At 45.7% G+C, this 26,783-nt stretch overlaps 1 protein-coding gene across 1 annotated transcript in view; it reads left to right on the top strand.

Moving 5' to 3' along the window:
• The window catches only part of VPS33A (VPS33A core subunit of CORVET and HOPS complexes), a 285,704-nt gene that overhangs the window by 105,720 nt on the left and 153,201 nt on the right, over positions 1-26,783 (top strand). The window contains exon 5 of the mRNA XM_069619602.1: positions 19,275-19,391. Coding sequence (XP_069475703.1) covers positions 19,275-19,391 — 117 coding nt within the window. The remainder of the gene's footprint in view (positions 1-19,274; positions 19,392-26,783) is intronic.

The raw sequence follows: 26,783 nt of genomic DNA, 5'->3' as shown, positions 1-26,783 counted from the left end.
CCGCTACCCCTGCTATATCACTGACCGCTGCTTACAAAATCGTCGGAGCACACCTATTTACAGATATCATTGAAATTAGCAGCACTGCCCTAATTTCGCCTGAAAAACTGCTTCTAAAACCGAATTTCGCCTCCTGAAACCCCCATTCTCCATTATGCACCACGTGGAGTGCACCTTCCAAGATGGCCGACCAGGGTTTGATGCTTTAGCACCCTCCACCTTACCAAACCTAAGCTCTGTTGCCAGGCTCGGATTGGCTATTGTGGCCTATATTTGCACCTATCCGGCGCCGCCAGGTGTAATCCGGCCCACCTCACCAAGGCCCAGGAAACAAGGCTGCTTCCTGTCCCTAGCCTGTCCACAGCTGTGCACACCGTTAGCACAAGGAGTACACAACATCCATCTACACAGCAAATGTATAGCGTTAAACTTTTTAACTTAATTTGCTTACGTCTAACTTTGTGTTGATTGAGGATTCCTGTATCTTCAGACTCTGACCCTGTCTGCCTTCAACATTTGCAACATCGGCAACCGTTATTAACTTGTCTCTCCTTGCCGAGATGTCCCGCAATGCGAACGTCTAGTCCACTGCCACGTATCATAGTTTCCTTTCACTAGGACCCGTGTGGCCAATGGACCCTGCACATACTGTACTGCACGTGTAAACATTGCTCTGATCCACACCTGATAATGCCTGTGGCCGTGCAAGAGTCGCCTCCATTCTTGGCTGACTTCCGCACTTGTAAGCCAGCGTTATAGCATTATTAATGTTTGCATCTTAGTTATAACTATGTTTCTCCTGCCACCCCTGCCTCTGTGGATTTATGATTTATGACCCTGGTACTTGTTGCTATGTGCCCATTGTGCTAACTCACTGCAGAAGGTGCACTCGCCTCTCAGAAATATATCAAAGATTGCCTTTACTAGCACGCATCCGTAGCCTGATACCATAGTTAAGAGTGATCTCCGACCTAGGTAAATGTCGATCGTGTGCCTATTGTGCAAACCCACTGCTAGGAATTTATTCTGTTTAAAGTGCTGGAATACGCATTCTGTTTGTTAAATTATAACAGAAGGTTGCTGCCTTTCAGCATATGCCTACCATCACACATATTAGAGCACTGTGCCCACTGACCCATGCATCTGCCTTTACATGCAGCATGCAGCAACTGCTCTTATGTGCCTAATGATTTTATAGCTAACTGCGTTCCCTGACCTAGGTAACTGCTCCTGTGGCCCATATTATCCGTTACCATATGATGTATTGTAGTGTTTCTTTCACACGTTGTTGTATAAGCAAACTTGCCTCGCGTCATAGTTGCTGCACCAGCACCTTGCTGTCAAACACCCAGCCTGTTTCTATAATTGAGCTACACGCGCCCATCCCCAGACCTCTTCCAGGTACACCGTGAATCTATACCGTGAACTGCTCCTCTGCTATCTTCACACACCTTACTGAACCCAGCCAACGGCACTTGCAGCGCCAATAGCATTTCGGCCCACTTTTTTTTTTTTAAGCTTTATTTTTGCATTTTAGTAAACGGGTGTACCAACAAGCCCAAACAGTGGGCTACTAACATTCCGCCGTTGCACCCCCCCACGCCCGCCTCCCCACCCCCCGACAGTCCCATCACACAACAAGCAGTTATTGCATTTGAATTTACACAGGTGAAGTCTGTGGTGGCTGATCAGATGTCTGGGTTGGTGCTGCGCTGGCGAGGAGGTGGGAGATGTACGGGCCCCAAATATCTGGGGTTCTTGCGTGGTGAGGAAGTGTCTTTATAAATTCTGATTCCGTTTATTGGCAGTATGTAATGTGTGTCCTCCAGTTCGCAAGAGTGGGGTGTGCCTCGTCCCCACGCCATGGCCACTGTTCTATGTGCCAGAACCAATAGCATGCTTGCCAGTTTTCTAACGTGAGAGGACAGGGGTCTCATTAGGCCAAGGAGTGCCACTAGGGGGGGGAGTGCCCCACCTTCTCGCCGATTATTGCATCAGTTTCGTCGAGCACATCTGACCAGAATTTAGACACTGGTGGGCAGCTCCACGCCAGGTGCAGGAAGTCAGCATCCGGGGACCCGCATCAGTCGCAAGATGCATTTGACCCGGGGCGATGTCTGTTTCTCTTTTTAGGGGTATAATGGGTTTGGTGCAGAAAGTGAAAGTGGATTTGTTTGAAGCGGAGTTGAGTTCCACTTTTTGAGTCTGTTGTAAGATATAGTTCCAGTCTTCATCTAGAATGGGGGTTTGAAGCGTGGTTTCCCATCTTGCCTTCGTTTTGGGGGTTCGATGGAAGAGTGTCCATGAGCAGGGCTTTGTAGATAGATGAGACCAGTTTGCCCTCCCCTTGTGCCTTAATGGCTCCATGCAGCAGCTGCCAGGTGGGAGGTTGTTGTGGGAATGATGAGATGAGGGCCTGCAGGGTGTACCGCACTCTGAAGTACAAAAAGATATCAAGAGAGGATGTGCTACCCTTCTCCTTCGCCTGCTGGGGTGTTATGACGGTGTCTTGTATGAAGAGGTCACCAAGTGTATTTATTTTGCACTTGTCTGCCCAGATCAAATACACTTTTTCGGCGGTGAGTGGGATCCCGGGAATTAATTTTGCGGGTAGAAGAGGCGAGTATCTAAGCTGAATCTTGTACTTTTGGGCCATTTTCCGCCATATTGTGTAAGTGGATTGCACTATGTTCAGCGTCGTGTGTGGCACAGCCTGATTGCTGATGATCAGGGCCCTTAGCAAGTTGGGTGAGGTTAGTGCCCGTTCGACCTGTACGTGCGGTCTTACGAATTGGGGCTCATACCAGTGGCTGAGAAACTGGGCTTGTGCTGCCCAGTAATACCGTTCTAAATTGGGTAGAACTAGCCACCCTTAGTGACGGGAAGTACGAGGGATGAGTATGCCACCCTTGCAGGTTTGCCCGACCACATGAGGTCCAGAACTAGGCTCCTCAGATTACCCAGGAAGCGCCGGGACAACAGGATGGGGATGTTGGCGAAAAGGTACAGGAGTTTGGGTAAGATTACCATTTTTACCAGTGAGGCTCTCCCCCAGTGGGTGAGTGGTAGAGATTTCCACCTGTTCACCTCATCTCTTAATGATTTCAGTGTGCTTTCGTAATTGTCTTTAAATATGTCGTGGTGGTTCAGGGACACTCTGATTCCTAGATATCGGACCTGGGCTTTCTCCCAATAGAAGTTAAAATCGTCTTGAACTATTTTGGTCTTTGTGTTTAAGGGAAAAACTATTGATTTAGATTGATTTTGAACCCTGATACCAGCCCAAACTTAATTATTTCCCGCATAATCGGGTTAAGGTTTTCGCTGGGGTTTTGCATGAACAGGACTATGTCGTCGGCATAGAGGGATATTATGAGACGGTGAGGTCCTATTTTAAGCACTCTCTGGATTTGGCGTTCCCTTAGGCCCGCTGCTAAGGGCTCCATCACAAGGGCGATGATCATGGCGGATAGTGGGCAACCCTGCCTAGTGCCGTGCTGGAGGTTGATATGTGCCGAGCGAGTCGACCCGAGAGTGATTGCTGATAGGGGCTGATTATAGAGGAGCGAGACCAGCTTGATAAACTGTTTCCCAAGACCGAGCTGCTGTAGCACGGCGAACATAAAGGGCCACTCAATGGAGTTGAACGCCTTTTCGGCATCCAGCAGCACCGCCACTGCCTGCTGTTCGGGGTCAAGTGCTGCTAGAACCCCGAACATTCTACGTATCCCGAATGTAGTGTTTCGCCAGGTACGAATCCCGCCTGGTCGGCGAGTACCAGTGCAGGCATTAGCGGGAGAAGCATATTAGCGAGGATCTTGGCCAGGATTTTGTTGTCCAGATTAATTAGTGATATGGGGCGGTAGGATTTACAATCTTCGGGGGGCTTGTCCTTTTTGTGTAGTAGTATTACGTTGGCTTCTCTTAATGTCTGTGGGAGAATGCCGGATTCGAGCGCTTCTTCGAATACATTTAGCAGAAGAGGGGCAATGAGAGGGGCGAAGTGTTTATAAAACTCACCAGTTAGCCCGTCGGGCCCCGGTGCTTTGGATGGCTGTAGACTTTTGATGGCTTCTTGGATCTCTTCTAGCGTTATGGGCACGTTCAGCGGCTCACGGAGTTCCCCTTCCACCCAGTACATTTCTGTCTCGTTGAGGTAATTCCGGATCGCGTCGGAATCTTCCAGGCTGCCGGTGCTGTATAGATCTTGGTAGAATGCCCTGAATACTTCGACTATGTCTTCTTCTTCGTGCAGCATATTTCCCTGTGGTGTCCGGATGCTGTCCACCCTTTGTTGGCCTCCTGTCTGCCGCTATAAGACGAGCAAGAAGGGCTCCAGGCCTCTGGCCTTCGCCGTATTGTCTAATTCTGTGATTGTGGCCCAGAAATTTGATCTCCCGTTCAGCCAGGTTTCTAAAGTTCAGAAGTTCTTCTTTCAACCTCGCCTTGGTGTGGTCTGAGTTGTGAGCGGCTTGCTGCTTTTCCAATTCCTTCAGGTGTGTTTCGCTGGTCCCTAGCTCGCGTCTGATAGGTTTCAGGATTCCATTTTCTTTGCCTAGGCAGACGCCGCTTACATAGCATTTGAGAGATTCCCATAGCACTCCGGCGGAGTTGAGGGTGCCTTGGTTAATGTCAAGAAAGGTGTTGATTTCCTCGCTTAGCTCGGTGGCGAATGTTGGATCGGCTAGAGATCTGGGTTTGAAACGCCATTGGGGAGGTCGTGGTCTGGTGGTCGGCAAGCAGCATTCGAGTATTACCGTGGCGTGGTCTGAGAAGGTTTTGGGGAGTATTTGGCATGTGCCCCATTGCCAGTTGCTGTGAGCGGAGACTAGCAGATAATCGATGTGGGAGTTTGTATTATGAACACTTGAGTGGTATGTGTAGTCTCTGGCTTCCCAATTCTGGATCCTCCACATGTCCAATAGGTCAAATGCTTTGCAGATCTCCTGCACTTGTAGGCTAGCTTTGGACGGATCCGCGGTTGTTAGCTGTGATTTATCATTCTGTGGGTCGAGATGAGTATTCAAGTCACCTCCCCAGATTATGGTAGCGTTTCGCACTTGCGTGAGGCGGGACAGCACCCAGTCAAAGTTGTTTGCACCGTCTGTGTTGGGGGCGTAGGAGTTGACGAAAACCACCTCCTCTCCCTCCACTATGCCCCAAACCAGAAGAGCCCTTCCCTCGTTATCTCTTTCTGTTTGGATCAAGCGAAATCCCAGTGAAGTGTGAAGAAGAATTGCGACTCCTCTGGTGTAGGATGAATATGAAGAGAAGTAGCGATGGCATCCCCAGTTGCGGGCCTACATGTGTTTGTTTTGCGGCAAAAGGTGGGTTTCCTGAATCATTCCCACCTCGATCTTGTGGCGTCTGAGTAATTGCAGGATCATGCGTGTCTTGGCCGGGATGTTGCCCCCTCTAATGTTCCAGGTTTCTACTTTGAATGTACCAGTGATGTTTTATATGACCCCCATTTGCAGACAGACCGGAGGCGGTGTCCCGACACTTGGGACGGCTGGATTGCATGGGAGCAGAGCATTTCGCCCCACTTGAATCAGGAGTGGAGTTGCAATCTGTGCCCTAGTCATCGCTCATGTGCACCTAACTAACAAGCAATCTATCCCCTGCCAACTATTGTTGAACGTTGCTTCATTTACCTATCGCGCCCCATGCTTTCAGCGTAGTCTTGTCAGCAAGTATGACATTTAGCCCACTGTGCCTTATCATCTGAACCTTGCATCTACCTTATTGTGCTACCATACCATTTGACCGATACATTCAACCCACTATACCCTACTATCTGAGTTTTGCATCTAGGCCACTGTGCCTTACAATTTGAGCTTAGCATTTATCCTACTGTGCCTTACCAGTTGAGTTGCATCCATTCTAATGTGCTCTACCATTTGAGTTGCATCTAGCCTACTGTGCCTTAACATCTGAGATCTGCATTTAGTTTCTGTGCCCCACTACTTGATTATTGCTTTGAGCTTTCAGCCCATCCCACGCCATGTTCACCTATCTTACTATGGCTGCGACAATACTCCTCGCTACCAGCACCTTAGACTATCTCAAAGAGACCTCGCTAGTCAAGCTGCAAACAGTCCTGCATAGCCAACAAAATGCAGCTTCAAATAACCCTAGCCATGCCCCTCCTAAATATCTACACGATATGGGTTCAGGTGATTATGATACTATCCCATGTACCATTACCAACAGAAATCTTAAACTTTGTGCTAGACTTTCCAAATTGCATGAACCACTCACAAGATCTCAACCACCAACAAATAAGAGGACTGTCACATTAGTATAAACCTCATTATTACCAACCAGTCTATCCCTTCATCTAGTCTCTGCGCCACTACGAATCAGACTTGGACAACTAATCGTAAGCCTAGAATCCCTAATATTCCTACTCTCCTCCAGATATCGGCTAAAACATAGGCTCATTCCCTCAAGGGAGCACTTCTAAATGCAAGATCCCTCGTGGCCCACACCATAGACATAGCTGATCTGATTACAGAACGTAACTTGGACTTCCTTGCTATAACAGAGTCCTGGCTACACAATGCCCCAGGACATGCGCTTCTGCTAGCCATACCAGACGGATACACCATCTCCAGACAAGACAGAGTTGGATCCCGAGGTGGAGGAATTGCCATCATATCTAGAGAGAACCTAGCATTGAGACTAGTCCCCTACCAAACTCTGCAATCATGTGAAATTCTCACTGTTAAACTCCCGCTAAACAATTCTCCATCACTTACCATGCATCTAATTTACAGACCTCCTGGCCCCCTTGGGACATTTGAGGAAGACTTTCATAGTACATTCGCCAACAATCTTAAACCTACCTCCCAACTACTGTTGCTAGGCGACTTTAACTTAGGATTTAACAATCCAGCGGACAAGCATGCCTTAGCAATAGCTAATACCCTTAATGCACTTGGCCTGTCGCAAAACGTTAACGAACCTACTCATATAAAGGGTAGAACTCTAGAGTGGATAGCCAACTACAATTGCACAGGTACTATTGCCGCCATTACGTCTCGACTCTGGACCGACCGTTCTCTTGTGTCCTTCACTCTATTAACTACCAGACCCCAACAAATGACAACACACACGGTTCCACCTTGCCTTACTAGAAATAAAAAGAACATTACTGTGAACAAAGTGATTCCTGCTATCCTCCCCACCTTAAATGCATTGCCTGATAATCTTTACCCGAGTACCCTGGTGCATGAATACAACAAAATCATGCTCGCCACACTGGATAAAATTGCTCCATTTAAATTAAGAACAAGTAAAGATAAAGCCCACCTTAACAATTGGTTCACCCCACAACTAAAGGACCTACGCCTACTGAAGAGAAAGTGTGAAACTGTCTGGAGACTATGTCCTCCATTGAGAACAAAAATAAACTAACTACCTCTGCGCATTATAAAAATGAAGTCTGCCTGGAAAAACGGAACTCCTATAACGAATGTATTGCCAAATCTAACTCAAGTATGAAGGAATTATTTACCATACTAAAAGAACTTGAGTACCCTATCTCCAGACCTGACATATGTAACAAAAACAAGATCTGGTGCTTGTATATTCAACAGACACTATCTAACAAAATAATCCCTCTCCAAAATAAAATCAAACTAAAGAAAGATTCTCTAAACTTACCACATTCCCCTAATACCCTTCCACACAGTGATTTACCTACTCCCCAGACTAATAGATTCCGCTTTACCAAAACATCTGTTATAGAGGTAGAAAAAACCATTTTATCCCTTAAGCCATCCAATTGTAAAGGAGATATTTGCCCAGCACAGATTATAAAATATGCTGCTAGAGACCTCTCCCCATTTATCTCTAAATTGATCAATGCTTCGTTCTCCTCCGGCTCTATCCCGGCCAATTTAAAACAATCCTGGGTTCTCCCACTCCTATAGAAGCAAACTTTAGATCCACTTGTTGCTACCAACTACCGCCCTATCACGACGGTACCATTTTTACTTAAAATACTCGACAAAGTCGCCTACACGCATATTCAAAAGTACCTTGAGCTGCATAAACTTTTAGGGGTAAGCCAATCTGGCTTCTGCCCGCTACATGGGACAGAAACTGCCTTGATCGACTTGAAAGCACAGATTCATGAGCTGAGAGATAAAGGGAAGACAGCATTGCTCCTGCTACTTGATCTCTCAGCTGCATTTGACCTGGTGGATCATAAGGTTCTCTGTGGACTCAGCAGCCCACTTTTCCACAGAGGCTATCAGATGGATAGAATGCTTCTTGAGTGAGAGAACTATGAGGGTGTTCTCCCCATCGGCAGCTGTAGACCCTACCCCGATCCTGTGTGGGCTACCTCAGGGCTCCTGCATTTCCCCCACTCTGTACAATATATTCACTAAACCCGTGTTCGATGATCTAGACCTTCTGGGTCTAGATCATCGTATGCAGATGATACACAGATTCTCCTACCGCTTTCTGGGGATCGTTGTAAAGACTTGGCGCTGGTGAGTAGCGTATATCTCATCATCCAGGAATGGATGGCCACCCACGGTCCATGCTTGAATGATGACAAGACAGAGTTGATTATCTTAGGTACTCCCTCTAACATCAATAAATTAGGTCACGAATACTCTTCATTTACCATTGATGGAAACATTATTAAGGTCTCCAAGGAGGTAAAAACCCTTAGCTTTTACCTTGACTCAACCATGTCCTTTGATAAACAGGTGAAATCTCTGGCCTCTACCACAGCCTACACATGCAAGCTTATCAGAGCTGGTAAGCCATTTCTGTCAAATGACAGTTGCATTATCCTGGCCAGCGCACTAATCCTCTCTAGGTTAGATTATTGTAATGCTCTCTACAGTGGTGCCAACAAAGCAATTATCCAGAGGTTACAAATTTAGCAAAATAACACATTAAGAGCTGCACTAGGCATGAACAAAAGAGTACACATTGCCTCAACTAGACTTCAACACAAGTGGCTCTCCACCCACAATAAAATACAGTTAAAAATGTCCTTCCTGACCCATAAAGCTATAAACAACGTTGCCCATACCTACTTAATAGACAAACTGATGAGAAGAACTTCAAGTAGGCCAACAAGAGTGAATAATACCAACTGCCTCGTGGTACCGAGATTCAGGCTCACCAAGATTGGTGGCAATAGCTTTCCTGTGAAGGCTGACAAACTCTGGAACTCCCTGCCTCACGAGCTGAGAATAGACCAACCTTCCCTACACTTTAGAAAGAGATATATCACCCATCTCAACCTGACTGAAGGTTAGTTAGACTTTCACAACTGCCTACATAACACTGCTACATTTAGCTAACGTTGCACATCATTGTAAATAATTTTTACAATTTTATTGTATAGATTCGAATTTAATATAATCTGTAACTTGAACATTGATACCTATCTCTTGCCTGTGAGTAACTTTACCTGTACCATTATGTTGTGATATTGTGAACCACTTGAAACTTGCATCTTCTTATTGCTGCGCCCTGTTACCTCCGGGTTTGGTGCGCATTAGAAATAAACAAACAAACCTGCCACCCCACCGGCCTGTGAGCACAAGTTCTTTGAAAGGTTCCTCACGCTCATGAGATCTTCTCAGATGGGATCCATCCTTAGGGATGTAATCAGGGACACGCTCCCTCCTGTCCCTCCGCCTGTGTCTATAGTCATTCCTCCTATGGCTCTAGTGCTGCAGGCCCCGGTGCAGCCCCTGCTGCCCACGCCAGCTCCTTCAATTCTGGCTTCCCTGCCTCCCACAGTTCAGGCGGTTCCGTACCAGCCTCTGGCTCCGGTCTCCACACCTCAGCCCTCGGAGCCCAGCACCCCTCCGCCTGCTCCGGACCAGCCGGACGCCCTGGTGGACACATATGAGGAAGAAGACCCCGACATCCCATCGTCAGCCAAGGCCTTCCATAAACGACTCGCAGGTCTGGAAGAGTACTTGGGCCTTCCTCAACCCGAAGTGGGACAACCGGAGGTGGGGGTACTTGCAGAGGTCCTCAGTCTATACCCTGCGGCTAGAACGGGGATCCCGAAGCAGAAGGACACTGTCGCCTTGGCCAAAAAGGGGTGGATGAAGCGCCATTTGGCCCAGCCTGTCAATCTGTGCATTGACGCCAAACATAGGCAAATGAAGGGGGATCCACTCTTGCTGTCGGCCCACCCTCAACCGCACTCTTCAGTGATTGCTGCAGCATCAATCTATTCAAAGACGCTATCGTCCTGGGCCACCTCGTCCTCTGCGCTGCTAGGCATGGAGGAGAAGATCTTGGAGGCGTACGGGAAGAAGCTTTATTCCAACGCTTCGCTGCATCTTCGTCAATCCAACGTGGATGCCATGCTGGTAGCCGTTAATCAGAGGCTTTGGCTGGAAATGGCAGACTTCCTTCCAGAACTTCCGGTGCAGAGCCAGTCACGTTTCAAGGCGGGACTGGCAGAGGCTAAAATGGTGGCACAAGACATCATGGAGTCCACCTTGGACCACATTGACACCTCTGGCCGGGCCATATGCATCACCACGGACATGAGAAGGGCTGCCTGGCTTCGCGCTACTAAATTTAACCCAGATGTCCAGGAACGCATTTTGGACCTTCCATTCAAAGGGGTAAACCTCTTTCACTCAACCACCAATGAGGCGTTAGGTAAAAAGAAAAACAGTTTGCAAAGTCTTTATCTATCCTTACGAAGGCCACGCCCAAGGCGTACACCCAGTTAGAGCAACGCTTCGACAAGGGGCGGACGTTTGGAAGGTTCTGCGGCTTCCAAGATCAGAGGTCCTGGCACCCTGACCATTCGCCGAGTCAACACCAGTGCAAACAACAAAAGGGGGGAAGCAAGGGCATTTTTTAGTGTTCCTCCTCCGCAACAACCTCAAAGGGAAAGAAGGCATGACTTGACCCTTTGGGACCACGTGTCTCCAGTGGGGGGCAGGCTTGCTCTTCACGCACAGTTTTGGCGTCAGAATTTCGCAGACCCCTGGATCCTCTTGGTAGTATCGCCTATCGATCCCTTCCTCTCCTCCCTCCTCCCCTCCATTCCCACAGATTGGGCCAGCAAATCTGTTGGCGGAAGTTCGGTCGCTCGTCGAGAGACAGGCCGTGGAAGAAGTCTCAGCTTCCCAGCGACGATTGGGCTTCTATTCCAGGATTTTAGCCATACAAAAGAAGAAACAGGCTGGCCTGAGAGTTGTGTTGGACCTTTCCACCCACCACCTCTCCCTCCCTCTTCAAAAATTCAAGATGATTATGCCAGCACTGATCGTGGAGACATTGTGCAGGGGAGACTTGTTGTGCTCCCTGGATCTGAAGGACGCTTATCTACACGTCCCGATTTGGCAGCCGCATCGCTTCTTCCTACGATTCAGGATCATGGGCTGCCACTTCCAGTACAAGGTGCCACTCTTTGTCCTCAATTATGCCCCGAGGGTATTCACCAGGCTCATGAACGTGGTGGCAGCCGGCCGCAATGCTACCATGTCTACTGTACCTGGACGACTGGCTCATCGGGGCGAGATCTCCGGAGGCGGTTCATCACACTTTCACCACTCTTATGATCACACTCCCCAAGCTGGGGTTTTCGGTCAACCTCAATAAGTCTTGCCTGCAGCCTACCCAGAGCGTGACCTTTCTGGGCCTCATATGGGACACACGCTCCGAGAGAGTTTTCTCCTCCGAGGACAAGGTCACGGCCATCAAGAGGCCCACGACTCACTTCCTCATCTGAGAATTGACCTCGGCCTGGTGGTACCAACACTTATTAGGCATCATGGCAGCGGTCCTACTGGCCTTACCCTACACGACACTCAAGATGAGGAGATTGCAGCTGCACTTCGCAGCCTCATGGAATCAGGAGCGGGGTTCCCAAGCAGAGCTGGGTCAGCATTCTGCCTTCTCTACTCCCAGACCTCACATGGTGGTCCAGGGACTGCCACCTGCGGACAGGCAGGCCCTTCCACAGCTGGCCCTGCAGGTCACCATTATTATGGATTCCTCCCTGGATGGCCACTTTGGACAACCAGAGCGTCCATAGTCTGGGCCCTGCAGGAGCAGGAGTCTCGTATCAACTGGCTGGAGCTGAAAGCCATCTGGCTAGCTCTCAAAGCTTTCCTTCCGCTCATTGCCGGCAAGGTCATCCTCATCCAGATGGACAACTCCACTAGCATGTACTATGTCAACAAGCAGGGTGGTACCAGGTCCCCTCCACTGTGCAACCTAGCGTTCAGCATGTGGGACTGGGCCCTGGAGAACATCTACCTGAGGGCCATCCACCTTACAGGGGAATCCAACCTGTAAGCGGACAGACTAGGCAGACTGGGAGCGGTCAATTACGAGTGGCAATTGAGCGATAAGGTGCTGCTGGAGATCTTCGGCAGATGGGGGCATCCTCAGGTGGACCTCTTTGCCTGCTGGGACAACGAGAAGTGCCAGCAGTCTGCGTCCTGGCAGAGGCAGGGCCACGGCTCCCTGGGCGACACCTTCCAGATTCAGTGGAGCGGCATGACTGCGTATGACTTCCCTCTTACACCCCTGATCCACAGGGGGAATCTGCAAGATAAAGGAATCGTGTCACTTCAGCATCATTCTGATAGCCCCGTGGTGGCCCACGAGACTGTAGTTCTCGGAGCTTCTCGGTCTCTCGGACTGGCCTCCCATTCACCTGCGTGGGGCCCAGCTCATTTCTTGGTGCAACGGGGGGGCAGGGTCATCCTCCCCGCTCCACAGAAGTTGGCTCTTGCAGCGTGGTTCCTGGGCAGGTCACGCTGAAACACCTGGGTCTATCACAGGCAAACTAGAATTCATTCAGGGGGGTAGGAGCAAGTCTACTAGGAGCCAATAAGTGAATGGTCGAGGGTATGTCACGGGGCCGACTCAAAGGAGATGGACCCCCCCCCCCCCCCCCAGTGCACATTGGATGACGTACTCTCCTTCTCTGCACACCTTGCCCACTCAGGCGTGAAGGTGGATACATGCTGCACCTATCTGGCAGCCAGAGGGGCCTACAGAAATTCGAAAGAGGAAGTCTTCTCCTCTTCCAAACCGGTGGTCAAGCGACATTTGGCAGGCCTCACCAGCCTATTTCCTCCCATCAGGAAACCACACCCCGTATGGGACCACATTGTAGTGTGGGGCACCTTGGGGCACACACCATTTGAGCCAATGGCGTCCGCTGACATCAGGCTGGTCACCATTAAAACAGCTCTGTTGGTGGGTCTCACCTCTGCTTGCAGATTCAGCGAGATCCAGGCGCTGGTGGCTTCAGCACCCTATACTATTTTTCACAAAGATAAGGTGGTCCCAGAACACACCCCACGTTCCTACATAAGGTACCCTTTGCTTTATGTCTGAACGAGGAGATAGACTTGCCTATGTTTTTTCCCGAACTGGAGGACGATTCTCAGAGGGTCTTGCGCTGTCTGGATGTCCGACACGCTCTGAAATTCTGTCTGGACAGGACTAAGGGCTTCCGCAAGCCTGATGCTCTGTCATCTTCGGCGGGGGTCCAGGCCTGGTAATTAGGCATCCAAGGCCTCTATAGCAAGTTGGATGGTCTCGGGGAATCAAGGAGGCTTATGAGGGTCAGCACAAACCGCTTCCAGCTAACATGCACGCCCATGCGGTGAGAGCCAAGGCCACGGCCATTGCATTTCAGCGGCAGGTGCCGTGGCAGGTCATCAGCAGGGCGGCTACCTGGGCCACCTCTTCGGCTTTCTGTAAGCACTACTGTTTGGACGCCGGCTCTAAGTCAGACGCGGTTCTCGGACTGGCGGTTCATAGGAACTTGTTTTCTTAAGTTTCCACCCTGGGGCTACATTCAGTTGTAATCACCCATGCAGTATGGAGGACAGGGGCCGGGACGTAAGAGTAATGAATAGTTACTCATCGTAGTGACTAACATACTCTTAGTCCATAGTGCCCTATCCTCCATACGTCCCAACATCATCCCCCCTAATAATACTGGTCTCATTAGTCGATGTTAAATAGTGTGGACGCGTCAATGGGGGACTGAGGAGTGGTACCGGTGGGCGGAGTCATGGGAGCACATGCTCCCAGGGCCATGCCTCTAAATTTAAATGGAAAGAAGATTTTTTCTGGTGAAAAGGTTCCGTCTCCCGTCCGTAGCGAAGGACGCCCATGCTGTATGAAGGAAAGGTGACTATTGACTAAGAGTATGTTAGTCACTACGGTGAGTAACTATTTCTCCCCACCTTATCCCCTTCTTCTTATGATGGGGTACTTGACATTTGCACATCCGCCTTTTGATCTGTTACAAATTCGAACTGTGCCTCACCCTACTCCCCTGCCCTGAAACTTCCTTGTGAAAGTCCCCTTATAAGTACTAACTGAACTTAATTTCCATGTCTCTTGGCTAATTTCCGTGTCTCTTGGCTAACCTCTTAAGAGTTTCTGCTCTCTAACATTTCTCATATTACCACTATGAAACGTTTGCCTCTAGCACTTATGCCACCCAGCATTGTATCCTTTTCTCCATTGTGTTTTTCGGTCATGGAATTTGCCTCAAAGCATAATGACCAGTTACAAATGTGACCTTATTACTCTGTACCTATTCTTGCTTACCAGCACGTCTTGCCCTGGCTGTATCCCTTTGCTCTATAACCTTTGTGAGAAACCAGAGGGTGTCTCACCGATTAGTCTCCGGTGATCTCTCTGTCAGGTGGCCAGGGCATGGCCATCGCCCTTGAATCCAGGCCCTGGAGGTGGACCAGTGTTGGTGGATCACCTGGGTGAGGGGTCGTCGGGGAGTGGGGGTGAGGCAGCCGATGGTGAGACGCGGTATTCCCCCTCCCTTTGTTTATCTAACCCATCCAATTTGTTAGGATTCTCTGAGGTCCCAACTCCCTCCCCCTCCGACTCCCCCCCTCCCCCCTAAAAACACTGGGCCGAGGAAGAGGGTGACTGAGAATAACAAGACTAACTCTTATGCATCGTACTGGACATGTCCTGCTAATCGGGGTCAGGCACTTGACTTTAAGTGCATACATCTGATACCAATTGGCTCTCCTCACATGGATAAAAGGCAGAACATAGAGACGCACTCTGAGCAAGGCGGAACATGAGTACGAGCAGAACTTCCAAGGGCGAAGGCAACCCTACTGGACCAGAGCAAAAATGTTCCCTACAGGAGGTTGTTGCCTCCAACAGGCCGCGAAAGACATGTGGAGAAGGCCAGATCCCACATCAGAAGACTGTGTTAAAGAAAGTTTGAAGTAGCAACATTAAAACGCAAGTGAAGACTGCACGTATGTGGATAAGACTCAAAGAAAGGCAGGCATTTGAATGAACTTTGAAGTAAGGACAGCTGTGAAATCAGCTGTAATTATTAACGGTGTGGTCCAGCAAAAGGTAGTAGCCCACTCGAAGTCTCATTGAAAGGTGCATTGTTTGTAATGATAAAGTGAATGAACTGCAAGAGCGAAGTAAGCAAAACTAGCCCGTAGAGAAGGGGAGAGTGAAAGCTGAACCTTGAACTTTGAGTCAAAATGGTCCTGCGGGAGTCTGTGAAGAAAGTCACGCACATTCGTAAATCTTTGACATCCAAAAGCAGTCTGAGCCCGACTAAGGGAGACCCTAAGTGTAATAAGCTTGGGGAAGGGAGTTCCCTTGCAAGTTTTGTTGAACTTTGTTGTGAAAGGTCTGAGCCCAACAGAGGGGGACCTACGTGAACTGTGTTGTGAAAGGTCTGAGACCTACAGAGGGGGGCCCACGTGACCTTGTTGTCTAAACATTATTTGGAAGTCTGGAAAGGGAGACCAGTTGAGCAGCGATCCATATTTTAACTGTTTGTGTTGAAAACGCGAGCCAGAGTGTGTCATCCCTTCAGGGACTGCCTTACTCTGTGTGGTCTAACGTGGGGTTGAGAGCTGATTCAGCCACATTTATTCTTTTGAACACTGACTTTTCCTTTACATACATTTCTCCTTCATACCCTTTTTGTATAAGAGATAGGGCAGGCATAGGGTTTTTGTTGGCATGGGCCATTTTGATTTGACGGAATCCACTAGGATCGTTTTGTTTATTGGTTGATTGTTGTGACTACTCCCATCTTAGTTCTGGGGCTGGTAAAACTACTTTGCCCTATACAGTTCAATACAGGTTTTACAAATCGTACCTATTATGTCAGTGTCATACTTTCAATACCATGCCTCCCCTACACCTTCAAGTAGGGATTTCCTGTGACGCGCCTTCCTGAGTCCTGTGTATCCCACTCCTCTTCCAATACTTTTACATATTCTTGTTCTCTTTTCCCCTCCATTCTCGTACCCTCCCCTGTGCTTTAAAGTAATTTTATGGCAATTTGATGCATTGCAAAACTTTAAAGTAAATACATTGCGGAAAACATGCTTGCGAGCAAGCGGTTATTCATAAATGAAAATAGGGATCCGATTTAACCTTGACTGCTAATCACAAATGGGCTGCTAATCAGGCTGGCGCGGGTCCTTACCAGCTGGTACAGTCTTTAGACTGGGTATGGCATAAAAGTAGCAGGGAAATAAATTGAGATAAAGGTGATGCTACTAAAAGGCAATTTTCTTTCCTTGGTGTATTTGCACTTTCGTTTTAGGAATAAATGACTTCTGTAGTCATTTCCACTTTTCCATCTTTACACTCTGCCTGGGTTCTATTCGTATCCGGTTGTAAAGGTGAAATACACCAAAGTAATCCAGAAGTAATGCAAAAGTAATAAAAAGAGTACACAAATTGCATGAAAGAACAGCTTTTTATGGGCAAATATGTCTGGGTGTATCAGAAAGCTCGTGGAACTGAACTGAAGAAGACCATCTCAACACGCCCACTTGGGGCTATAGTATTTAAGGCAAAAAACTACAAACCTAACATGTTCTATGAATGCAACATTCATTCTAATATTTCCATTGGCTACTCGTCATTAAGCCCCTATAGAGCACTATACGTTAAACTATATAATTGGTTTTCTTTCTCGTTACCATCAAAATACCCCCGCATTGAACATGACATATTGTCATAATCTGCATAAAATACAGTTTTAATTGGCTGGTTCTCTTTCGTGTTACAATTGATTTAAAAAAACTCTACCCTAATTGGACAGCGACACCTGAGGCAGCCCTGACTGCAGGATCCCACCGAGACAGAGCAATCGTATAGTGGGTGGAAATCAGGGAGGTCAAAACTTTGTTGCAACTCTTTGAAAATCACAATCCCATCCCAATTGGGCCTTTTGGCTCTCCACCCTGTGCCCCTGCTCGCTCTGCAACTCCCATCTCGATACACATTGCCAATTCTGGAAGCAACCTCCTAGTTCTCTTCTCACAATAAATATCTGCATGAAAAAGTGTCTAAGACCCTGCTCCTGGAAATTAATATTCTTTTATTTATTTGAATTACATAAGCATTTTACCACAAAACCAACAGCTCACATTGGCAGTGGGAACATTGTGCTCACAGCCTAGTCCTGGATTATTGGAATGCTGATGGCTGGGGCCCGCCTGCACATCTGTGTCGTTCACAACTGTTGTGTATTAATTTGCCTATCATCAGTGAAAACACCTGCTGTTTTGTATCGGCCCCTGAGAACTGCCTCCCTCGCAACAATTGAAAACTGTTCAGCATCCATTTCCATCCTGACCTTGGCTACTTGGAGCTTTTTTTCCAACAGCAGAAATAAAATTTACTTAAATGACCATAGGTCAGAAATGCAGCCTAGCACACTAGAATAGCAAAATCTGCAGCCTTTGGCAATGGCCTGCTCTAACATGGTAGACCTCTTGATCATTACAACTACTAACAACTATACTGAATAAAGCTCAATCTACATAATCAAAAATAAAAACCAAACTACATATCCTTATCTAATAATGTGTGGAGAAAGGAATTGATTATAATGAAAGCAACTTGTTGCTCTACATGTATTTTATTATGCAACAAAGAGTCTGGACCTCCCTGAAGTGTGGCAAAAAAGTTTACACCAAATACAGTGTCGCATCACAAAAAACATGTGACCGCTACGTCATTACCAGTGGCCTAATACCCTGCTAACTGTTTTCTGAGCTTGTACTTGCCCAAATGTTTAGGACGTTGGACTTCATCCTTACACTGTCTTGCCAATTCAACAGCCACTTGTGGTCAGAAACCTTTTTTATGAGGCAATATTTTTAGGGTGTCCTTATGGACCCTTTTGCTTTATTCTAAAAAATAAAAAATTCAAAAAAAGGGTGTGGACCCTTCATGGATGATACATTGTGTGTGTGTGTGTGTAATATATATAATCTATTATAGGGCGGCGACTGGCACCCTATAGTTCAGGTGAGTAGCGAGTTGCATAGGAAATCGAAAAAATGCTAATAATATTTGACTCTTGCAACAGACTTAGATACATTTTGTGGATCATTTTGTAAATGTGTCACATGGTGCAAGTGTTTGGGGGGTGCATGAGAGTACTGGGGAGGCAAATGGCAGTTGGGAGGGTTGGGGAGGTGCGGGGTAATGAGGGGACCTTGCCTGGAGGAGAAGGGCACTTGATGAGTGTGGGTGCCTGGGGCACGTTTTAAGTTTTTCTGATATTCACGGCTATAAAACCACTGATAATCTCGGCTACATGTAGTACATTGCTATGCAGACCGTGGCTATATGTAGTACATTCCTATTATAGCCACGGTTAAGGACAAAATGTCAACAACAAAAAATTATATTTATACAGCTACACTGAGGTAGGGTGTGAAAAATCACTGGTCATTGGCTTGGTAGTGTTTTAAATGGCTGAAGGCCTGGTAGTAAAGTGGGCACGGCCAAAGACCGTGGCTAGTGAGCAGCAGTGATTTGATAAATACAGTGAGCATAGATGACGACCATGGCCAGTGGTGCTGAAAAATATACAGTGGGCACGGCCAAAGGCCATGGCCAGTAGTGCTGAAAAATATACAGTGAGCATGGCCAAAAAAGTTAACTTAACGCAACAAAACCCTTCAAATTCAGCGCATTGGGTAACTCGGGACCGGCTTAACTTGGCTCGTTCCTGTTGCAAAGCCCAAGAGCACATATATATTATAAGAGAAGCAATTTGCAATACCATGCAAAATGGCACTATGGGGGATATGGCAGTATGTGGGATATCAACGGGAACATGCCGAGTTAAGCCGGTCCTGAGTTTCCCAATGCACTGAATTTGAAGGTTTTGTTTTGCGTTCAAGTTTGCCACTAATATTGACCGTCGGAAAATGTACAAATCAATTAATTCTCATTTCTTTCCCTCTCCTTTTACATAGGAGTGTTACCTGGAGAATGACCAGACTTGCCTGTACCAGGCAGCAAAAGGACTGATGATGTTGCAAGCACTGTATGGAACCATTCCCCAGATCTTTGGAAAAGGAGAATGTGCACGGGTAATCACAACAGCTTTTACTCTGAAAAAAATGACATGTTTTATCTGCCTCATTAACACTAATTTTCCAAATCGATTTACAGCTTCTGTTTTACCTTCATGTTTTCACTGTGCATGCTTGGGCTTGTTGGAGCTCTCCCTTGATAACGCGACTCTAAAAGTACTTATCGTGCGTGCGTGTGTGTGCGTGTGTGTGTGTGTGTGTGTGTCACAAGATCTGCTTCTCTGCTTTTATGAAGTGTTCTAGTGCTTGCTGTGGGATCATGGTTTGGGAGAGGCTACTGGTTTTCTTTTTTTTCTTTTTTTTTTCTGCTTGAAGCAAAACTAGCTATGCTCTTTATGGACTGCATGCATCGTTCTTCAGCAAGGAAATGATTAGGTTACTTTTCAGTCCTTTTTGCATGCAAAAAAAAACAATTTGCATGGTGTTGCCAATCTAGTTTTTTTGGTGACTATCCACTACTGAACGTTCAAAGTTGCCCAATAACGTTTCCGTATTAAATGCAACCCTGACCAAATGGGGAGTCAGTGGATCAAGTTCAAAGTTTAAAAGGTAAAAAGACTAATGGCCACATGTGTTGTGTGTGCATTATATTGCCTAACTCTTATGGGAATCTTGATAATGGATATCTTCAGGTGGCATAGCAGTTAAGATATTCTGGGATACAAGGTCATGTAAGAGGCAGCAGTGTGATTTACAAATCTCACATAACATAGCAGGTGACATCGAAAAAAAAAACATCGAAGTAAGTGTCCAATGGTGGAGGCTCTAGCTTAAGTTTGTGAGACTTTGAAAGCCACGTTTTAAAACTAGTCTCTTCTCCAGACTCATTCCTATGAAGCCGAATATGCCCCCACTTCCAAAACAACTTTATGGCCAAGGGATCAACAAATTACTCAAAAATAACTTGAGGGTCTTTATTTGATTTATTGAGTATTTATAAGGCATACTGTACGTCAATAAGTGTTTCTAGACGCCAACAGTTTATTGGTTTGTTTTTGTCCCACCAGGTATTGGGTATAACCAAAGATGTGATGGGTGCAAGGTTATGAATTAATGTTAACCACTGGCTCTGGTCATTCTTCCACACTATAATTTTTTTGCCTGTTTGCATCATTGTAGAAGGGAATCAGCAGTATGCAGATCAGTCTTGGTCCTGCCATCAATGGGGAAGTTAAGGTTGACTGTGAAGGGGTTGAAACAGCATAGTAATTTGTCTGTCTGACACCCATTCAGATCCTTAACCTCATTTTGGACCATGGCCTTCATTCCTTACCTCTCTCCACCCAGGTGTTTCACACATTCCCCCTTCCTCTGGGATTTTGTATTGTCCTGAACGCTTCTTTCTTTACTCCTTCCTTCTTGGCTGGTGCAGGGGTCTTCTGGATTCCTCTACCAGGCCTCCCCACTCTTGGGTCGTCTGGGGGGTTAGGCAGCAACCACAGTATAACCAGTCGAGTTAGACCGCAGGGTACTTTAAGCTTTCACCTCCTGGTTTATTCTCAAATGCACCCCCCCAGCCTAGAGCTGTACTGGAGTTTGCTGCCATTACATTTCTGCCTCAAGCTTATCGCTGTCCCTTGATCTAGCCCCTCTCTAACAGCTTAGGAGCATTTTCCTGGCCCAGCGCTTAAAGCCTTTCTTTTCCTTGTCCTTCCTGCACACTTAATTGAGGTATTTCTCCCTCCTGTTGTTTGCCTCCTCCTGGCTCTTCCCTCTTGCTCCTTGATCTCTTTTCTCTGATGTTTCAGTTTTTGCTCTGTACTGAGGCTTTGCCTCCTCTCTGATCTGTCCAACTTTTCTCCTTCCTCCATCAGTAGGTAGTTTTTTTCACCTCCTTTCTTTTAACTCTGCTTAGATGTTCTACCAACTCCACTTTCCTCTTGTGCTCTTCCTCTCACCTCCTCTTCTTTATCTGCCTCCTTTGCTCTGTTGCACCTTTTCCCTCCTTATTTAATTTCTCCTTTTAATGTTCCTCCCCCCTTCTCTACACACATGCAAGCTATCTGTGCTTTACCTCTTCATCTTCTCATTGTATCTCTGCACCTTCTACACTCTGCTTTCTCCACTTTCAGCCTCTCTCCTCTCCACCTCACTCCCCTAGCTTTCCAACTGACTCCTAACGCCTACACTTCAACTCTGGCTAGCACGCATTTATATACTTTAGTGGAGTTTCTAAGTGGATAGTTAATGGCAGCTTTGCATGAATCAAGAGCAGGCTTTGTGCATACTGGTGCAGACTATTTCCCTACGTGAGATTGCTTGAGCGATGGATGGCTCTGCGCACCAAGGCTATGTAAAGGCCATCTGTCATCTTGAAGTCCGACAGACCTTTCCTTTCGGCCTCCCAACTAGCTGATTGGAGCCCCTGGCCCTGTTCTGTGCAAGGGTGTACTCTGCCCTTCCCCGGAGCAGGCACAGTTCCCATGGATATCACCCCAAGCCCACTGGGTAGGGAGGGGCACTGCACCTGCTAAAATAAAATCGCTGTTAACGGGAGATGGGCTACACCTGAGTTCTTAAATGACTAATGGACACAAACACCAGAGTACATTTTATAGGGATCCCAACGGGGACCCCTTTCTATTAAACACCTTTTGATCTTAAAACCTTTACCCTAGGATTCCCCTGGCGTGAGCTCCATCTAAATGAGTACCGGCTAAGTCAGCTCACCCTTCCTTGGAGGGATCTTGGGGACCCTTAGGATGAACCTACTGCAACCAAACCCCTTCCTTACCTCAGGTTACCACACACATGAAGTGTGAGGCTAGAGAATGCCCTCTGTGGGTGGTCCCGTTTTGCTAGGCGGCGCCAGGCAGGTCGGCAACCTATCCTGCTCCCTATGTAATATAATGGCCACCTAAACCTTCTACCCTATTTAATGTTTACCCTAATTAACATACCCCCAATAATTACCCCAAATACCTCAGACTTAACATTTAACCTATATAACAAAGCTTAATTATATATATTTTTTTAGAGGAGATGAAACTCCTGCATCAAGTCGGGAAAAATACACCAGGCAGAAACCAGTCGAGGCATACAAGAGGAAGAACAGACTGGGGAGAAGGGGCCAAGGTAAATCCAAAAAAAAAAGAGGCCAATTGGGAGCCCCGCAGACACGCGGTGGGAAGATCAAGAAACAGAAGCAATAATGATGACTCAAAATGTACAAGTCGTCAATCTGTCAGAGAGAGCATTAACAGACATAGAAATTCAAGTTTTGTCCAAAGGTTTATCTTTTTGTTTAACATCTAATTTTGATTGTGCGCAATGCAGAGTGGATTTACATCTGTTCATCAGAAAAATCAGGCTGGCAAAATTCTTTGCAGGAGCAAACATTAATGACACATCTGGTCCTCTAGAATCAGAAATGCTGTCGGCCCTCACTATTAGAGATATACCAACTTTGCGCACTTTATCATCATTACAAGAAGATGACGAAGAGATAACAGATATGAATGCACCTGATCTGAAATGGTCTTCTGATGTCCCTGAAGATCTCCTTACGAATATGCCAGCACCAAGTCTTTTAAGAAAAAAATCTAGATTTATTCCTCCAACTAACAACATGGCATTTATAGATCTCTTTGAGGATCTAATCATAGATGACTTGAAAAAACTGGCCTCTGAACAGCAAAATGCATCACAATGTAACCTCAGACGAACGAATAGCCATAAACAATCTAAAACAAGATGAAACAATTGTCATCCGTTAATCGGATAAAGGAGGAAATATTGTGATTTTGAACACACAGAATTATAAGCGAGAAGCCTCACGCCAGCTTAGACAACTTGACAACTATGAAAAATGACTTGCAAATCCACTTAAGTCATACAAAACGGAGTATGATCAGAAGCTCACGACATGGCACGAAATGGGCCTTTTGACTACACGAGAAAAGGCTTTTTTGACGAGACTTTCCAATTTTGCCAATAATACATTTTTTACCAAAAATCCACAAATGCAAGAGAACACCGCCGGGGAGGACAATAGTTGCATCAATTGACTCCCTGTTAGAAAATACATAGAAATATCTGGATCATTTCTTGTTTCCATTTGTTCAGACATTGCCATCCTACGTCAAGGATACATCTGACTTTCTCCAACAAGTCGATCAAATACCATGGAAACCAGGGTACTTATTAGTAACATTAGATGTGGTCTCTTTATACACATGCATCAGACATCAGGAAGGCATGGAAGCTATTAAACGATTTTTATCTACTAGATCATTAAGCTTTAGAGACCACTCACAAATGTTATTGGACATGCTATTTTTCTGTCTTACACACAATGCCTTGTTTGACGGCCAACATTATAAACAATTGTGTGGAACAGCTATGTGCACGACAGTAGCACCCACGTACGCGAACCTCTTTATGGGGGCCTGGGAAGCTAAGCTGTTTTCCGAAGAAGCTCTTTTTACATATACCAACAAGTTGGCCCTTTGGCGCCGTTATATTGACGACTTGTTTATATTGTGGGATGGCAGCGAACAGGAATGGATGTCTTTTTTTAACATTGTGAATGCACATGATACTAATCTTAAATTTACCGAACAACATGATCGAATAGAGGTGGTTTTTTTGGACATTAAGATCTTGGTAAAAAATGAAGTACTGACGACAAACTTACAAAAAAACAACAAGTACAAACTCATTGTTTCATGCGGAAAGTGCACACCCAAAATGTCTAAAAAACAGTATACCCTATGGTGAATTTTTAAGAATGAAAAGAAATTGTAGCGAAAACAAAACTTTTGAAAAGAATGCCAAAATAACAGCGATCAATTTCATGGCAAGAGGCTACAAGAAATCAACTATCAATAGTACCTTCAATCAATGCGCCAAACAAACTCGAGCAGAAATTTTTAGAAAAAACAAGGAGAAAAATGAACAGAAGTCACAGGAAACGAAGTCTGAAAGTATACGCTTCATCACAACTTACAATAATGGGGCAAAAGACATCCAGAAGATCCTGTCTAAACGATGGGCGTTATTACAAAGAGATCCAGATATTGCAGCACACATTCAGAAAAATGCCAGTGACATTCAGAAAAGCGAAATCGCTACATTCAGAGTTGTCACCAAGTCTCTTCTCGACCCCGACACAGACAGCAAATCAATGGTTAATAAATAATCAGGGGGGTTTTTACAAATGCACAAAATGCAAGGCCTGTAAACGTAGGGTGGCTTTGAAAGACTATATACATCCGCGAACCCAGAGGAAAGTGATTATTAAAAAACATATCACCTGTGCAACAATTTATGTAGTCTATGTGATCACATGTGGCTGTAACCTCTGGTACATAGGCAGCACAAAACTAGAAGTAAAACTTCGAATTTTACAACATCTTCGGGCCATTAAAAACAAAGATCCAACTTACCCCCTTGCCAAGCATTTTGAGGAAAAGCATAATGGAGATATTTCATCTTTCAAATATTTCGGCATAGACAAAATCTTACCACACCCAAGAGGAGGTAATCGAGAATTAAAGTTGAGACAAACTGAATGTAAATACATCATCGACTACCAGACAGAAAATTCAGGTGGCCATAACAAGGACGAGGATCTCTATACATTTGTGGGAAATTAGAACTGTTTTTGGGTATATTTGTAATATGTATAACAAAAGCCAAAACATGAAAATAGAATATGGAGACTTTATCTAAGATTATGAGACCACTGTATGTTTGCTTACCTTTGAAGTATACTTTCTTTTAACACATTTTTTTATATAGTTTTTACATTTCTTAACATGTAGAAAGCTTTTTAATAATCATACACATATATTTTTGAACATGGTTGCATTTTTTGGCAATCTGTCACAGGCTCCTTTTAAACACTTGAAAACATATACTATCCCCCTTTTTTCCTTTTGAGTTCCCTCTTTTAACATCTCATATATTTGAAAACTGAGATGTTTGGGGTCAACTAAGTTGTTTTATATATTGTGCGCATAAAGCACTTTTTTCTGGCAAAGAGGTTTTATAATTACTGAAGACTGTCGAATGATTATTGTGATGCACTATGCACTTTATCTATAGTACTAGTCACTTTGGAAATGTGGAACATTTGCTGCTACTATACATAATGCACTTTATCCAGGGCCTTAGATACTATGGATGCTTGGAACATCTGTTGCCATAATGCACATTGCCCTTTATACAAAAGGTTAGAAATTACTGTTACATTCCTTGAAATGATTAGGTATGCTTGTTGCCATATTAGTACGAGTATTGCCATTGTGCACTATGCACTTTACTAAAGTATAAGATATTTTGGAAATATGGGAATACTGGTAGCTATAACACACAATGCACTTTGTTAAAAGCACTTGGCACTTTGGTAATCTGGAAAATGCACTATAGCAATGACATAGGAAAAACATGTCCTTAGGTAATGGCTACAGTTTGAAATTTCACAAGTGCATAACATGTCATTTGTTATACCAGCTAGACTTGACTTATTTATTGTTATTGTTATACCAGTATTTTCTCTGTGCACTATGCACCTTATTCAAAGTTTGGACACTTTGGAAATGTGGAAATACTTACCATTACAATGCATAATGCACTTTATTGAAAGCACCAGGCACTTTAGTGATATGGAAAGTGCAATATGGGCATGATGTGAGAAACCTCTTTAAAAACATGGGTTATTGTTAATAATCCAGGAAGTGCAATGCTTGATGTAGAAATGTAAATAAAAATATACAATCAAGATTTATACGTTGGGAAATATGACTGTACTATCAGTATCTTTGTCAATATGTGTTGCATTTCTAAAACCATATATTTCATGTAAAACACAGAAAGTATTTGGCTCTATTAGTATTTGTGAATACATGGTTTAACCGTTCCAAGATGTCACTCACAGAAACATGTACTGGTAATGAGAGGTTTAGTTACAACCAGACGAAGCCCGTTAGGGTGAAACGTGTAGTTGTTTTGTTCTCTCCTGAGCAACTTGTCCACTGTACCTGTTGAATAAAGGACGTTTGATGGAGATCCTTTTTTAAACGTATCTGGGTGATTTTTTTCATTGAGGAGAGTGCCGTCCAGAAAGCGGTATTCCGCTTTCACTTTCTTTGTTTTGGTATATATGTGCTCACAACATATATACAAAATAAAGTGCTATATCACAATGGGGTAACTGCTGCAGTCAGTCATCCGCAGTACCTTGAGGTCTGTCCATGGGGTGCTGGGTCTGGGCAGGCTGGTGTAGGGCTGATGCAGGGCTGAGAATTGTTGATTGCAGACTGGGGTTTGGTCCTGTTGACGCCTGATGGTAGATCTTGTTTGATGCCTGGCCCCTCTTTTGTTTTCATGGTGGCACCGTCTGCCACATGGGGCCACTCACACTCACTGGCAGCATGTGCTCCTGAT

Source organism: Ambystoma mexicanum, chromosome 10 (assembly GCF_040938575.1).
Source record: "Ambystoma mexicanum isolate Mex_15411 chromosome 10, UKY_AmexF1_1, whole genome shotgun sequence".
Lineage (NCBI taxonomy): Eukaryota > Metazoa > Chordata > Amphibia > Caudata > Ambystomatidae > Ambystoma > Ambystoma mexicanum.
Note: the sequence above shows the minus strand (reverse complement) of the source record. Positions and strands in the feature narration are given on the sequence as shown.